The 18,046-nt window shown below is 35.9% G+C and overlaps 1 protein-coding gene across 1 annotated transcript in view; it reads right to left on the reverse strand.

Moving 5' to 3' along the window:
- The window catches only part of LOC136042324 (transmembrane 9 superfamily member 2-like), an 83,214-nt gene that overhangs the window by 10,456 nt on the left and 54,712 nt on the right, over positions 1 to 18,046 (reverse strand). The window contains exon 7 of the mRNA XM_065727276.1: positions 3,348 to 3,520. Within this exon, the coding sequence (XP_065583348.1) occupies positions 3,485 to 3,520 (36 nt within the window). The 3' untranslated portion in view covers positions 3,348 to 3,484. The remainder of the gene's footprint in view (positions 1 to 3,347; positions 3,521 to 18,046) is intronic.

Here is an 18,046-nt window from a genome sequence, read left to right on the forward strand (position 1 = left end):
ATACATGGAAACACGCGATACACGGAAAATAAAATCTACTAAAGCATCATGATAGAAATTGAAGAAGTAGCTGCTTCGGACTAGGGATATTATTTTACCGATTTTAACAGATATACCATGAATACAGGGAGGAGGTTGGGAGTCAACGACCCCCAAAAAGCTAAAGATGTGTAAAATATATGTGTAGAGAACTGAAACACTTCCAAACTTTTACGTCAACAGGTTTTTCTCTGCAGTCTTTTTCCCTCAAGAAGCAGGCCGATTAATCTCCCTCTATCCCTTGTCTCACTTACCTTGAAGAATCCGGAAGTGCCCAACCCTCCAATTTAAAACTATATGTTACCCAATTTCAAAAGCGAGTGCACCAGTTGAGGTATTCCACGCATAGCTAAAGTATGCCAAATGTGACACAAAGGGTACCAGAGTGGCACGAAGGACGCCCTGTGTGGCATGAAGGGATGAATGTATGGCACAAAGGCTACCAAATTGGACACAAGGGGTACCATACATGATACGAAGAGATACAGTGCGGCGGAAGTTTGAAACACCTGATTTCTCGAAATATTCACCAGGGGACAGAGTGAATAGCCCCTCCTTTTAAAATATTCTGGTAACCCAGTGACAATTTGAATCATACTCACTTAATTAGTAATAGTGATTTCATTATGGATTTGAAAAACATGACTTCAATTGTCAACTTTATACCCAAAGGAAATTTTCTTGTTAAGCTTATGAGAACAAAAAAGAAAAAGAAAATAATAATAAGGTAGTTTGAAGACCATTCAACTCGTAAGAAAATGTAAGGACATTTAATTTTTTAACAACATTCATAAGTTGTTACGTCATTGTAATTTCGAAATCATAGTCTTGTATTTATTTCAAATAACTAACAAGTTCTAAGGAATTCAAAACTGGCAATTGAATATCTGCAGATAGATTGTATAATGATTTTATTTGTTTTTTGAACACCCATCATTCGCATGGTATGATAAGACGGAGTAAAGGGAAAAGAAAAAAGAAAAAAATAGCACATGAATAGGAAACCAATTAATGCACTAACTATAGTCATTACAATGACATGCAACGAAAAAAATTAAACATAAATAGGAAACAAATTTAAATAATAATCCATTAAATATGGTCATGACAAAGATATACATAAATACTTAACATTGCTGAATTAAAACATTGTATCAATTAGTCTGTGAAGAACTGTATTTTCGCTTATGTTTGGTCATTAGTTTAAAAACTTCAAGATTACGGTCTTCGAGTTTAAATTTACTAATCGACGGAGAATTCTAATGCCGAGGTGGCAACCGAAGCAAATATTTAGCGAACCAAAAGAAAACAAAGAGCAATATACAAGAACTGAGAAAGGGCTACGACACTGGTAGCTAATAGTAAGTGGTTGAATCGAAATTTCGCAACAACGATCACTGCATAAAAAGCGGGTATACCTCGTGGGAGATGATCTAAGAGCAGGGATCGGACGTGGCGTAGTAAGGAACCAGGGGCAAATAGTCGGCACTTTTGTTGGGGAAGGGGGGCGAGAAGGGTCCATATTCGGATAGTCAAGGGGCATGGGATACATAATAATTTTTCTCCACATTATTGGGGGCAACTGACTCCCTCCCTCCAACGACACCCTGCTAGGAACCGATGAGATGACCCAGATAAACGATGTGGTCAAAGGTTCAAACAGTGGTATTACCAAATGCTATATAGTACGGTGGCTCACTTTTCAAGAACTATTTCATTCTTATTAGAAATTAAAGGAAATGCAAATTTAAGGTTCCCCATTTGAATTATGACGAAATTAGTACTCATCGTTTGAAGGATATGGCTGAGATTTGAAACGTCACCTTCACGAAAATACTAGAGACAAACTCAATGATGATAGAATCAGAAACGTGGAACACTGGTTTTGAGCATTCAGCACACAGCTGGTGGCCGGTGTTCCCCCCCCCCCCTATGAAAATATTCTCCTGCGGAAAATATCTTCCGCTGAAAATCTTCTCTCAGAAAATACTCCCCCATCCATGGCTCGTTGTTCTCCAGTCACTTTCGGCATATAAAAAATAGAGTGACTCTCAATTTCTGGTCTAATGAGCACCCTCCAAAGTTTCAGCAGTCATGAGGTGGAGGTGTGGATGAGGAAGGGGCAGTCCCCCTTCTATGCAGAATAAGTTATGCTCATTTTGGGGTTTAATGTCGCTCTTTACTTTCACAGTAGCAGCGTAGACCAGGAATATTCCCAGAAATCATAAGGGAGTAGGCCTAGATATCGATTTTACCCTTTTATACGTTTTTTAAAAGTTTCGTTTGTACCCATAATCCCCGAAACCCCCTCAACAAAAAACTAGATTACGGCCCTGGAAATCATAGATCAGTTTTTACCTCCACCCTGTCCTCGTCTCTCCCTTAGTACTAATTTTATATTTATCAGAAGTGTCAATGGCGGTTGTTTATTGCATTAAAATGCACCCTCTAGGGTATCTCCCTCCCTCCCAAACTACAAAACAATCGGAGAATCCATTGTAGAAGTTTAAGTACATTTTTAAGTTTTGTAATTTGTCCATTGCTTAGATAGTATTTTTTACTGTGAAACATGCGTACATTTTTCGTGGGGGAACTTAATGCAGGTGGAGGGATTGTTTACGATAACTTGGTAGGGAGTAAATTTTGGGAATAAATTCCTTTCAGCGAGGATGAATTTTCCAGGGGTATTCACCACGGGAGGGGGGTAAACGTCTAGAACCACACAGCTATTGAAGAGATTAGAAGAAGAAACTGTTCCTTGGCTTGCACCTTTTGGAACAGGAATGAATTTCCTATGTTGAACCAGGGGCAAAAGCAGCTTTAGGCATTATATTCTTGGGGGGAGGGGGCAGGTGTGCCAAATTAGAGTGAAAAAATAAAAGGAATTCAATTACAGAAAAACTGGGGGTAGATGCCCCCTGCACAGGCACAGAACCGTGACTGACACGGGGAATTTTTTTTTCATCTGGATTTAGTTTCAGACGAAAACATAGTCAAGATTACATTTCTCAGAGAGAATGAATGACTGAGAAATTCAGTCCTCGCTTGACCAGATTGTCATTCAGTACAGCTTGTTTTAAACCTACCCCCATGCCTTCTAAGAACGTTAACTAAAGGCAATTAAAATCGCGATATTCCCCTTATAATGTCTTATATTTTGCTTATTATTTGTCTTTTCTGAAATTTCACCCTCACTCCCAAAAAACATCCCAGAATACATGCCAGCACACGAAACTATTTCTTAGTCAGGCTGAATGCAATATTTGATTGTTAGCAAAAAAAAAAAAAAAACAGTAGAACGGAATTACCTCCGCATACACTTTGAATTGCATAACCTTCCCGAAGCCTCCTCTTGAGGTTTGAATGTGAGGCTCCACCAGAATCTGGGCATAATATCAAATTGGACAGTCTACAATCTACGGTAATGCCGTTCTTCTGGATGACTTTAAAGCCGCTGGCAATGCCACCATAGTGCTTCTCTCTAAAAATAAAATAATCACTTTGAATCAACCGAATTGCTTTAGTACGAAAAAAATGGGCTTACCCCATAGAAGGAAGAAAATGAAATCTTAATTTGAGCGCTGATGGAAAAGGAAAATTTCAACAGGAATTTGAACAAATTTTATTTATATAATTACGGACGAGGATTCTTAGAATTTGTAATAAAAAATGGAAAAGGTAAATACACAAGCGAAGTTTAGTTAATGCTGATGAAATAAAACAAAATATGATGGAAATATAATATTTTATTAACAAAATTGTGAAAACCACAACAAAGAATTATGGCAGGGGGGCCACCCAGAGCGCATTGTATTAAATACGTAACCTAATCTAACCAAACTACCAACTAAATGTTTACTTAAAATGTAGCTACTGTATTTTCCCAGTGAGCTAAAGCTAATTGTCTCGTAATAACACCATGAAAAACGGTCTCATGTTCGCGAGTAAATAAAACAAAAAAAGTTTTTTTTAACTGAAAGTAAGGAGCTAGATTTAAAGTTAAAACGAACAGAAATTACTCCGTATATGAAAAGGGCTATTTCCACCTCAACGCCCCGTTCTTTACGCTAAAGTTTGACTCTTTCTCTCAACTCTACTTTGTAAAACATCAAAAAACTAAAATTAAAAGTAGTTATAATAAAGTAGTAGTTAATATATAAAAAAAAAATAAAAGTAGTAGTTAAAAGTACTTAAAAAAACATTAAAAGTAGAGTTTTGCTTTAACTTTAAACTTAAATTTTTGCTTTAGCTTGTCTTTAGTCGTTATGAAAGACATATCGCCAAACCTTTTTTTTTTTTAATTGTTCAGTGGTGGGACAAAAACTTCTGTTTCTTCCAACGACTTATCTAGTCCCAATTTTCGATTTTCAAAGATATGGTAGGCATTAATGACCTGATCCATGTCAAAATCCAAAACCCAACCATCTTCACTATCTTTTTTAATTTTGACACGTTTTGATTCTCACTGTCAAGGTTGATTTTCATTGAATCGCTCACATGCTCGGTGTCGCATGTCTTATAACCGCGTGAGTCTTGGACTCTTTATTTTCGTTTTTGACACGCCACCGATGTTCTTCTAACCACGTGTGTATTCACTCTTTAATTTTCATTTTTGAGTCACTCATATGTTTTGTGTCACATGTCTTCTAACCGCGATTGTCTCTGCTCTTATCTGGTGGTAACAATTTTACGATTTAGTGGTGTTTACTAATCGTCACGCTTATCGTATCTGACATTTCTTGGAATTGTTTAAGTGTTAAACGCGATCCTTTGGGGTGACAGCGATGTTATGTGTTCGCGAATGTTTTCAAATATATTTTAGAATTTTGTTTCTTTAATTGGCTTCTGAAAAATAATTAGTACTGAACGGCATTTTTTTTTTTTGTGTGTGTGTGTGAACCTAGAAATAAACATAAAATATGCCTGGACGTTTAGAGAAAGAGGGAGGGGGCTACCTGCCAGAATTTTTATATAACTCCTAAATAGGTCGTAAAAATGCATTTGGAAAGACTAGTTCTCCCAGTAGAGTAAAAAACATATTTATCAGACTCGTAAATTGGTCATTTTAACCTCAAAAGTGTACAATTTTCCTCACGTGACCAACGAATTGTGTCAATAAGTATTTTGAATACAATTTATATAAAGAAAACTGATAACCTTTGCACATACCACACTGCCATAGTTTCGTCATTAAATGAACCCGCTAAAACTCTGTCACATGCTCCAAAATATATTAACACTAAAGCACATTGGACTATGTTCAAAGTGTGCCTAAAGATGAATTTAACTTTTACCCTGGGATCATATATTTCACTTGTAAGAGCTGAAACACATGCTTAAGTTTTGGTAAAAGACAACTAGGATAACATCTCTAAGAAAAAGATTTGCCGTCTGCTACATATTTAAATATATTACAAGCAGAGGCTATTTCAAGAGGGCTAATAAATGCTAAAAATAATTACTGGAATAATTTTGCAAATAGTCTTTCCGGAGAAACGTGTAAGCCAACTATGCATAAGCTCATAAGGCACATTGGAGGGAAAAGAATATCCCCCAACTTACTCCAGTATGGGCTATTATATGATAACACCCATTATTATAATGACAATGAAAAGGTAAACTTATTTGCCACTCTTTTCTCAAATAAGCTAACATCAAGTAATAACATTTAACTCTTCTCAAATAAGCTAACATCAAGTAATAACAGCTCACCACCCCCAAATCTCAATAAATCCTATATACCAGCCTCGCCCAGACTCAAAATATATAACCTGCTCATTCTCAATTCATGAACTAGATAATTCGATACAACAAATTAAAGCTAAGGCTACAAATAGCTACAATAGCATACATGCTACATGGATAAAGAATCTCGCCCAATCTTATAAACAGGAACTCCTAAATTGCCATAATAATGCATGCCCTACATTCACTTTCCTTAGTGTTTGGAATAAAAACGACATGAAAACTGGCTATAATCAAAACAAGCATGAATCAATTCCCATTTCCAACATATTTTAGACAGAATCATAAGACAAAAAACATAAGTAAGATAAATAGATCTTTTTTTTTAACCACTTAGTAAAAATGTGTATACTGCTGTGTCTTTCAATCCAAAACTCATTCCCTGCAAAAATAGGTTTTGAGCAAAACATTTATATGGAAGTCAGACCCTCTGTGCTGTTATTTTTTTTCTTTTTAGTTTTTTTTGTAGTTTTTACCTTTTTTAGTTTTTTCTTCTTTTGTATTAGTGTGAAATAATTCAGACGTCATATGCGGACAAACACGACGTCACTCGACAGACAGACATAACCCACAAACAACTTATTTATATATATATATATATATATATATATATATATATATATATATATATATATATATATATATATATATATATATTCAGTTTTTTCCTTTTTTTAGTTTTGTCTTTTTTAGTTTTTAGTTTTTTTTTTTGCATTTTTTGCCTTTTTTTAGTTTTTTCAGTTTTTTTTTGTAGTTTTTACCTTTTTTAGTTTTTTTCTTCTTTTGTATTAGTGTGAAATAATTTAGACGTCATATGCGGACAAACACGACGTCACTCGACAGACAGACATAACCCACAAACAACTTATATATATATATATATATATATATATATATATATATATATATATATATATATATATATATATATATATATATATATATATATATATATATATATATATATATATATATATATATATATATATATGTTTTTAACTACGTAAAACTTGCGAATATACAACATTCTTTGCTGTCCCATTGTCTGTGCATATAAATAGATTGTCAGGTTTACCGACTCTTGAACATACAACATATAATGGTCCATGGGAAAACAATCCGTATTCAGATCTATACCTCATAATTCTAATGATTGCCCTTGAGCTTTGTTGATGGTGATTGCTAATCGACGATTCCCTGTGTCACCGTCGTCATTTATATATCCCCCTGTGCCCCCCGGCGTCCCCGTTGTAGTTGTGTCCCTGTGTCCCGGTCGTCATTTATATTCCATGTGTCCCGGTCGTCATTTGTGTCCCGGTGTCCCAGTCTGTGATTTCTCTATGAGTGTCCCGTGCGTCATTTATATTCCTTGTGTCCCGGTGTCCCGGTCGTCATTTGTGTCCCGGTGTCCCGGTCTGTATATACATTCGTTTTTGAATTGTTTTTTTTTTTTTTTAGTTTTTAGTTTTTTACCTTTTTTTAGTTTTTTTAGTTATACCTTATGATTCTAATGATTGCCCTTGAGCTTTGTTGATGGTGATTGCTAATCAAACATTCCCTGTGTCCCCGTCGTCATTTATATATCCCCCTTTGCCCCCCGGCGTCCCCGTTGTAGTTGTGTCCCGGTCGTCATTTATATTCCCTGTGTCCCGGTCGTCATTTGTATCCCAGTGTCCCGGTCTGTATATACATTCGTTTTTGAAATGGTATATGATGAAATAAATTTTTGTATTTTTCCCCTTTTTGTCGTTTTAGTTTTTTTTTTGGTTTTTACTTTTTTCTTTTTTTTCTTTTTATTTTTTTTTAGTTTTGTTTTCCTCCTTTATTTTTCATTTTTTTCCTTTTTTTTCCTTTTTATTTTTTTTTAGTTTTTTAGCTTTTTTAGTTTTTTTTATAAGTTTTTAGTTTTTTTTTCTTTTTAGTTTTTTTGTAGTTTTTACCTTTTTTTTAGCTTTTTTAGTTTTTTTTTTACTTATGTCCTGGTCGTCATTTATACTCCCTGTGTCCCGGTCGTCATTTGTGTCCCGGTGCTTTGTTGATGGTGATTGCTAATCGAACATTCCTTGTGTCCCGGTCGCTTTCTCTTTGAGTGTCCCGGTCGTCATTTATATTCCCTATGTGGCGGTGTCCCGGTCGTCATTTGTGTCCCGATGTCCCGGTTTGTAATTTCATGACGTCAGCCGACACAGAAACATGACGTCACCTGATCCACAGACAGACAGACAACTTATTTTTATATATATAGACTAGCTGTTGGGGTGGCGCTTCGCCCCAACCCAACACCTAGTTGGTGGGGCGCTTCGCGCCCCCCAAGCCCCCCCGCGCGCGTAAGTCGTTACGCGCCATATTAGTTACGCGCCATTGTAGTTGTGTCCCTGTGTCCCACCTGTGAATATAGATAGATTTATATATGTGTTTCAAATTACGTAAAAATTGCGAATATACAACATTCTCGGCTTTCCCATTGTCTGTCCATATACAAAGCCGTATGTACTAATAATTACGTCATATGCAAACGATCTTTTTACAAACAAACAAACATGCATACACACAACTCGTTTTTATATAGATAGATAGATAGATAGATACAATACAAATTAACTACGTAAAACTTGTGAATATACAACAGTCTTCGCTGTCCCATTGTCTGTGCGTATAAATAGATTGTCAGGTTTACCGACCCTCAAAGATGCAACATACAATTGTACATTGGTAAAGCAATCTGTATTAAGATCTATACCGCATTTTTCTAGTGATTGCCCTTGAGCTTTGTTGATGGTGGTTGCAAATGCTAATCGAATTGGGAATTGCAATCTTTTAAACTGAAAAAGCAGATCCGTTGGAGTCATGGGAATGCGAGGAATAAGAACAGCCTCACCCTCATAAGGCCCTGTCAAGATTGTGGCCTCTATTAGGTTTTCCATTGTTTTTTTTTACGGCATGTCGCGTGCCATTGCAAAGCTTTGGTGGGTTGATATTTCTTAAAAGTATTATTGGTACGCCTATTTTTAGTTGTAGCACGTGTGGTGGAAACCCTGAAGGATCTATGGAATTTAAAAATTCAGATGGATAATTAACCGCTTCATTTGGTTCCAAAACTGTGTCGACTGACTTGTAAAGGACTGCCTGGTCTCGAATCTTGGTCAAAACAATATTGTTGATTTCGTGGACGTCTATATTTTTGGGTGCGAGAATCGCTCTTTCACTTAGCCATTTATTATTTTTATAATTTTTTAGAATATTCGGAAATACTTTTTCAATCAATTCATTTTTGGACGTCACTAAATTACAGAAATCAGCAGGTAGTTGTATACGTCCTGAAATTGAGTCTACTGGGAGCTTTCCGTTTCCCATTGCCAGCAATTGATCTGAAAATGTTTGACCAGAGTCATCGTTTTGCAATGGGACACGCATATTTGTAGTTAATTTTAATGTTTTTACGTGTGCCCATAAATTAGAATTTTTCAGGCAAGCATTCATTTCGTCTGCAGGAGTTGATCTAGGTATTATAGGTAATGTTTGCCTAAAATCTCCCGCAAGCAATATTAAGGTGCTGCCAAAGGGTTTCGACTTCCCTCGCAAATCTTTCAAGCATTGATCCAGAGCCTCGAGCGATTTTTTGTGTGCCATTGTGCACTCATCCCAAATAATAAGCTTGCATTGCTGCAATACTTTACCCATCCCAGATGATTTGGAAATATTGCACGTGGGAGTTTCTGTAGAATGCAAGTTCAGGGGCAATTTCAAAGCGGAATGAGCAGTTCTTCCACCAGGCAGCAATGTTGCGGCTATTTCGGACGACGCAATTGCCAACGCTATATCATTTTTTGATCGAATTGATGCCAGAATCAGTTTTATCACAAACGTTTTACCAGTACCTCCTGGCGCATCCAAAAAGAAAATTTCTCCAACGTTGTTATCGACACAATGCATTATCGTATCATAAATGTCTTTTTGTTCCGACGTTAACTTGGAAATGTTATTTTGTACATACGACAATAGATCACTCGTACTGTAACTTTGTTCACGATCCAATTCTACACATGTCCAAACAGCAGCGATACGGTTAGGTGAAGGCATTCCCAAATCCTGAAGAGGTTTGTTTGCCATACTTACGCACAAATCTTCTATAACAACTAAAGTGTAGTTATAAATTTCTGATGTAAAATCAAAAGCCATATCTGACGTCTCTAACTGTTTTCGATGGAGTATATCTTCGGACATTTTTGACTTATATTTTTCCCATAACTCTGTAGGAGCTGATGGAGAGCAAGTTGTTAAAATGATGCCAAACAATGCACGAATTTGACTTGGGGTTGATGTTTCGCACGCGTCATTGATGCAGTTATCCCAGCGTTGGTCATTCTCCAATAAATTCAGAGCTTGGCATGCACTACGGTAAGTGTCATGTATAGTACCATTTAGAGTCCTCAAATACTCAAAGGATGTCGGACCGGGTACATTCACCAAAAGCAGGTGTAGAAAGAAGCATTCATGTTGATTGGGGTGAACGGTGTAGAGTCTTCCTATCGTGGTATCTTTGAAGATGGTAGGTTGGCCGTCGACTGACTTACCCTGTTTTCGACGTTCAAATACTTTATTTTTAGTATTCCACGTGTAATACGAAGGCACTTCAGTAAACAGCAGTTTTTTGCCAAAGAATCATTTTTGCAAAGCGAAAAAAAAGCTGTTAATGTTGTATCCGGTGGATTCAGGACTCTTTGTTGCACGTTGGTTTCCGTGAAATAAACACGTTGACCATTCTGTAAATGTACCGCTAAGTGAACAACAGCTGGACTACGTTCATGTATCGGAAATGAAAGAATTCGCCAAACAGCTTCATTACTGCTTATGTATCTTCCAGCCTGATATTGTACGATTTCATCGAAATCTTTGATTTCGGGCTGCAAGCCAAAAACTGCCATGTCACTGCCTTTGTTGACGTATTTACATATGTATTTGATTGCCTTTACGGAGTTACAGTATTCAACGTTTATGTGTGCATTAAATGTTTTTGGTAATAATGGGGAATATGGAACAACCCACTGGTTATCTACTTCGATGGTGGTACCGTTACGCTTCTTTATTATTGCTGTTTTACCGCCATCTTCAGTAGATCTTCTTCTATATTGTGGGTAACCATCATTGCCAGTAATTGTGTTTGATACTAAAAGTCGAGGATATTGCTTTGTGCACCTTCCTTTGGCCATGCATGGTGAATTTTTGTTCAGTGCACCGCAAGGTCCATGTATCATATTTTTTACAATAATATCATGTAACCCCTTATCGACATTTTTATCAGGTATTTCAGCGGAAATCACATCATCAATTTCGTTCGAAGTAATTTTTTTATGTAGCCAGATTAGTATATGTGCGTGTGGCAAACCTCGTTTTTGCCATTCCACTGAGTACATCCAGCATCGCACTGACCCAAACACTTCATGTTTTACAATGTAGTTTATCAGTGATTTCAACTTTTGCCGGAAGACACGTGCCGTAATGTCATGCCTATGAACCGCCGATTGTCCTTGAAGTAAAAGCTGCAGTATCTCGTCCCAAGATTGATTACATGTAAATGTAATAAATAAATCTGGACGACCATAGAGACGAACATACGCAATAGCATCTTGAGCATATGACGGGGACTGCCAGCATATGACGAAGGTAAAATTGTTAATCTTCCAACGTTTGTGGTATTACCGTCATTTATAACTGCATCTCGCAAATGAATGTATTGTTCAGAGCGGAGCTTGGTCTGATTCAGGCGGATATATAGCAAACGTTCTGATTCAATTTTAGCATACATATCCACGACGAATTGGTGAAACAATTCACGGCATTTTAAAATATAATTTTCTTCATCCTGCCGAATCATTAGTCTATAGGAATAATAATGCATTGAACTGCATTTCTTATCTTTGTTAGTGGCTGGATTCATCAATTTAATATTAAAGTGATAGCCGTCGGCTCCATCCCAAAAAATGATAGGATATTGTAGGGCATCGTAGCATCGATGAAATTCAGCAATTCTTAACAACTGAGCGTTCCGCTTATGAAGAATAATATCTCGAGGTAAAAACTGATCACCGACCATAACGATTGCCACTTCGTCGATAGTTGGAGCATTGTATCTACGCACATGTTGGCCAGGAGGCGTTTTGTCAGCGGAAATAACAATTTTATGCGTATCAGTAGGCAACATATCGATGGCTGTTTTGAACAGACGCACTAAATTATTATTTTCGTGGAAAAGATGTTGCATTGGGAAACGATTGTCCTTTCAACGTTGGGAGAAATTTCGCAACGTGCATTCAATTCAGAATTTCTATCACTGATGAAGTACAATTGTAAAAATTTATGATTCTCGCCTGAGAATGGTAGAAGGGACCCTGCTTTATGATAAATTTGCCCAAAAGATTTCGTATTGTTCAGAGCGGAGCTTGGTCTGATTCAGGCGGATATATAGCAAACGTTCTGATTCAATTTTAGCATACATATCAACGACAAATTGGTGAAACAATTCACGGCATTTTAAAATATAATTTTCTTCATCCTGCCGAATCATTAGTCTATAGGAATAATAATGCATTGCACTGCATTTCTTATTCATTTCTTTATTAGTGGCTGGATTCATCAATTTAATATTAAAGTGATAACCGTCGGCTCCATCCCAAAAAATGATAGGATATTGTAGGGCATCGTAGCATCGATGAGTTTCAGCAATTCTTAACAACTGAGCGTTTCGCTTATGAAGAATAATATCTCGAGGTAAAAACTGATCACCGACCATAACGATTGCCACTTCGCCGATAGTTTAAGCATTGTATCTACGCACATGTTGGCCAGGAGGCGTTTTGTCAGCGGAAATAACAATTTTATGCGTATCAGTAGGCATCAAATCGACAGCTGTTTTGAACAGACGCATTAAATTATTATTTTCGTGGAAAAGATGTTGCAATTGGGAAACGATTGTCCTTTCAACGTTGGGAGAAATTTAGCAACGTGCATTCAATTCAGAATTTCTATCACTGATGAAGTACAATTGTAAAAATTTGATTCTCGCCTGAGAATGGTAGAAGGGACCCTGATCTATGATAAATCTGCGCTTTTACTTTGAAAGTAGACATAAATTGATCTGGATTTTCTGTGATTCCTCGGCACGCTTTCCTTTCTTACTTTCTCTATCAGCAGCAAGCCTGATTTCTTGCTGTTCTTGTGATTCCTCGGCACGCTTTCTTTTCTTACTTTCTCTATCAGCAGCAAGCCTGATTTCTTGCTGTTCTTGTGATTCCTCGGCACGCCTTCTTTTTTCACTTTCTCTTTTAGCAGCAAGTCTGCTTTCGCGTTGCTCTGGTAGTTCCTCGGCACGCTTGTTGTTCTTTCTTTCTCTATCAGCCTCAAGTTTTCCTTGCTTTTCTTTTGATTCCTCGGCACGCTTTCTTTTCTGACTATCAGCAGCAAGTTTTTTTGGCATAGACTCTTTGAGCATCTTCATCGGCTTTTGCCATTGTAAGTTCATCAGTCATTTTAAACTTAAACATTAATAGATTTCTACGTGAACATATATGTCTTAAATATCTTTAATGACGTCACCGTCATAGCAAAAATGACGACAACTAACTTCATGATTAAATATCTTTAATGACGTCACCGTCATAGCAAAAATGACGACAACTAACTTCATGACGTCAGTCGACACAGAAACATGACGCCACCTGACAAACAGACACACAGACAGACAACTTATTTATATATATATATAGATATATATATATATTTATATATACATATATTTATATATATATCTGTTCAAAGGTGGGACACAGGGACACAACTACAATGGCGCGTAGCTAATATGGCACGTAACGACTTACACGCGTGGAGGGGGGGGTTGAGGGGCGCGAAGCGCCCCACCAACTAGGTGTTGGGTTAATTTACAAACGGATAATTATCTTAGTGAAATTTGATATTTAGACGGATATCATGTCTCAGAGCTATTATTTTAAATACCGACCGTTTCCAATGACATTTGGGGCGAGGTCAAGGGGGAAGAGCTAAGACCTCTTCCCCTATGGCGGCATGCTATCTTTAATTTTCTGTTGTAGTTTCCATAATTTTGTAATTAAAGGATTACATTTTCATAATATTTTTGTATATTTAGTTAGATCAACCTAACTTCACTTTTCGAGTCTGTTCACAATTACGTTAAGTTGTATTTACGTTAAGTTATTTTACCTTAACGTTAAGTTATTTGACATGGGGTAAAATTTTTGAAGGATGTCAAGATGGTATTATAAGGGCCTCTTTATTCAGAATTTGGATATGAGACTCTTTATTCAATGTAATTCAGACATGTTTTTACGCTGGTCGCAAACATCATTGTTTGACACACTTGAGCAGGTTTTGACCCTTGGAACTCTTATTAATTGACCTCAAGGCATAAAGAAAATAACAAAATTACTTCAGTAATTACTAAAATAAAGTAATTACCTCGCCCCCATTTAGTCGGCTTTTCCCCCATTTAGTTGGATTTTTTTACCCAACTCTTCCAGAGCTCTTTGAACAATTGAATCCTCATGAAAGTCAGAATAATTGTCCTTTTCAAAATTAAGACTGGTCAAACGGTGGATGCACCCCAAAGTGTCCTTTTCAAGATTAAGATTGATTGATCGGTGTATACAACCCAAACATGAATTTTGGATTTTTTTTTACCCATGTCTTCCAGAGCTCTTTGAACAATTGAATCCTCATGAAAGGCAAAATAAATGTCCTTTTCAAGTTTAATTGTGATCAAACGGTGGATACACCTCAAACAAGAATTTTCAAAAAAAAATTTCCCAACTCTTCCAGAACTCTTGAAAAATTGAATCCTTATCAAAGACAAAATAAGTGTCCTTTTCAAGATTAAGTGCGATTAAACGGTGGATACACCCCAAACATGAATTCTCAATTTTTTTACAAGTCTTTCATAGCTCTTTGAACAATTGAATCCTCATGAAAGGCAAAATAAATGTCCTTTTCAAGTTTAATTGTGATCAAACGGTGGATACACCTCAAACATGAATTTTCAAAAAAAAATTTCCCAACTCTTCCAGAACTCTTGAACAATTGAATCCTTATCAAAGACAAAATAAGTGTCCTTTTCAAGATTAAGTGCGATTAAACGGTGGATACACCCCAAACATGAATTCTCAATTTTTTTACAAGTCTTTCATAGCTCTTTGAACAATTGAATCCTCATGAAAGGCAAAATAAATGTCCTTTTCAAGTTTAATTGTGATCAAACGGTGGATACACCTCAAACATGAATTTTCAAAAAAAAATTTCCCAACTCTTCCAGAACTCTTGAACAATTGAATCCTTATCAAAGACAAAATAAGTGTCCTTTTCAAGATTAAGTGCGATTAAACGGTGGATACACCCCAAACATGAATTCTCAATTTTTTTACAAGTCTTTCATAGCTCTTTGAACAATTGAATCCTCATGAAAGGCAAAATAAATGTCCTTTTCAAGTTTAATTGTGATCAAACGGTGGATACACCTCAAACATGAATTTTCAAAAAAAAATTTCCCAACTCTTCCAGAACTCTTGAACAATTGAATCCTTATCAAAGACAAAATAAGTGTCCTTTTCAAGATTAAGTGCGATTAAACGGTGGATACACCCCAAACATGAATTCTCAATTTTTTTACAAGTCTTTCATAGCTCTTTGAACAATTGAATCCTCATGAAAGGCAAAATAAATGTCCTTTTCAAGTTTAATTGTGATCAAACGGTGGATACACCTCAAACAAGAATTTTCAAAAAAAAATTTCCCAACTCTTCCAGAACTCTTGAAAAATTGAATCCTTATCAAAGACAAAATAAGTGTCCTTTTCAAGATTAAGTGCGATTAAACGGTGGATACACCCCAAACATGAATTCTCAATTTTTTTACAAGTCTTTCATAGCTCTTTGAACAATTGAATCCTCATGAAAGGCAAAATAAATGTCCTTTTCAAGTTTAATTGTGATCAAACGGTGGATACACCTCAAACATGAATTTTCAAAAAAAAATTTCCCAACTCTTCCAGAACTCTTGAACAATTGAATCCTTATCAAAGACAAAATAAGTGTCCTTTTCAAGATTAAGTGCGATTAAACGGTGGATACACCCCAAACATGAATTCTCAATTTTTTTACAAGTCTTTCATAGCTCTTTGAACAATTGAATCCTCATGAAAGGCAAAATAAATGTCCTTTTCAAGTTTAATTGTGATCAAACGGTGGATACACCTCAAACATGAATTTTCAAAAAAAAATTTCCCAACTCTTCCAGAACTCTTGAACAATTGAATCCTTATCAAAGACAAAATAAGTGTCCTTTTCAAGATTAAGTGCGATTAAACGGTGGATACACCCCAAACATGAATTCTCAATTTTTTTACAAGTCTTTCATAGCTCTTTGAACAATTGAATCCTCATGAAAGGCAAAATAAATGTCCTTTTCAAGTTTAATTGTGATCAAACGGTGGATACACCTCAAACATGAATTTTCAAAAAAAAATTTCCCAACTCTTCCAGAACTCTTGAAAAATTGAATCCTTATCAAAGACAAAATAAGTGTCCTTTTCAAGATTAAGTGCGATTAAACGGTGGATACACCCCAAACATGAATTCTCAATTTTTTTACAAGTCTTTCATAGCTCTTTGAACAATTGAATCCTCATGAAAGGCAAAATAAATGTCCTTTTCAAGTTTAATTGTGATCAAACGGTGGATACACCTCAAACATGAATTTTCAAAAAAAAATTTCCCAACTCTTCCAGAACTCTTGAACAATTGAATCCTTATCAAAGACAAAATAAGTGTCCTTTTCAAGATTAAGTGCGATTAAACGGTGGATACACCCCAAACATGAATTTTCATTTTTTTTCCAACTCTTCCATAGCTATTTGAACAATTGAATCCTCATGAAAGGCAGAATAAACCTCATGGTGATATTTATTTACCATCCATTTTCTGTTTCCCTTTACACTTCATATAGATTTCCTATCATCACTGCGCTATTCTTGTCTGGTTGAACATAGGCCACTTGCAAATATCCCATGCTAATGATCCACGGAAAATAATATACATAGAATCAAACTCAATCAGGTCTCCTTTTTTTTAGAAAGCTTTACCATTTGGAGTACTTGTGCAGCCAGAATGAGTCGATTATAGTATGCTGGTGTATATCTTCGCCATGGATGCTCCCCAGATATTATTTTTTACGTAATTAATTCAGGTCTAAACAAGACAACACTACGAATATGCTCACTAACACAGAAATATCGATAAATGTGTTTGAATAGTTTGTTTTGTATTTACGCATAAGAGTAATAAGCCAAAAGCAAGCTGCGGGAAATGTTACGAAATATAGAAAATATTAGATTTTCGTTGACAATATCATAAACAATTAAGGAAAATGCTATACTTCCATAGACTAATACGTTCAATTTTCTGTTAAAAATTAGTACTTGAGAACTAATAGGCTGACCATTTCTTATCAAGTGGCAGAATAACTCGCTTTCTGAGTACCTTGAAGCATTGAAATGATCAAGGTCAAGAGAAGTCAAGATCGCCATCAAGGGATTATTTAATTCCAATGTATTAAACGATCGTAAATTTGGATTTTTGACATCCAGCTTTTTCTTAGCTCTTGTAACAATTTGATCCTCATGAAAGGCAGGAAAAACATCATCCAAAGAATTATTTATCCTCCATCTTCTGTTCCCCCTCACTTCTTGTACATTTCCTATCATTACTGTGTCATTCTTGCTTGAGTTAACATAAACCACTTGCATGTTTCCAATATAAATGACCCACTCAGAATAATTCAAGTAGTGGTCAAACTCAATCAGGTCTCCTTTTCTTAGAAAAACTTCACCGTGTTCAGTGATTATACAGTCAGCTTTAGTCGAGTCTGCTATTTTCATATGCCTGTGCCATAGTTGCTTATTATTCTTGTACGACGTAATAATGTCATCAAAATAATTATAGCATAATATATCATAGTATGGAGTATGAAAGCATGTCGTATCGATCAAAAGAATATCTCGGCAATTAGAATCCGATATTTTTTCATCATTATCAAGCTGTTTGCCATCAAAAACTAGAAGTATATCATCCTTGGGTATTCCCAACTGAAGTTCTATTTTCAATTTGACATTGTTAATACTGGCATTAGACTCTACTTCAACTATTATGGTTTTTTCAATACAATTTATGAACACTTCTTG

Source organism: Artemia franciscana, unplaced genomic scaffold (genome assembly GCF_032884065.1).
Source record: "Artemia franciscana unplaced genomic scaffold, ASM3288406v1 Scaffold_1097, whole genome shotgun sequence".
Taxonomy (NCBI): Eukaryota; Metazoa; Arthropoda; class Branchiopoda; order Anostraca; family Artemiidae; genus Artemia; species Artemia franciscana.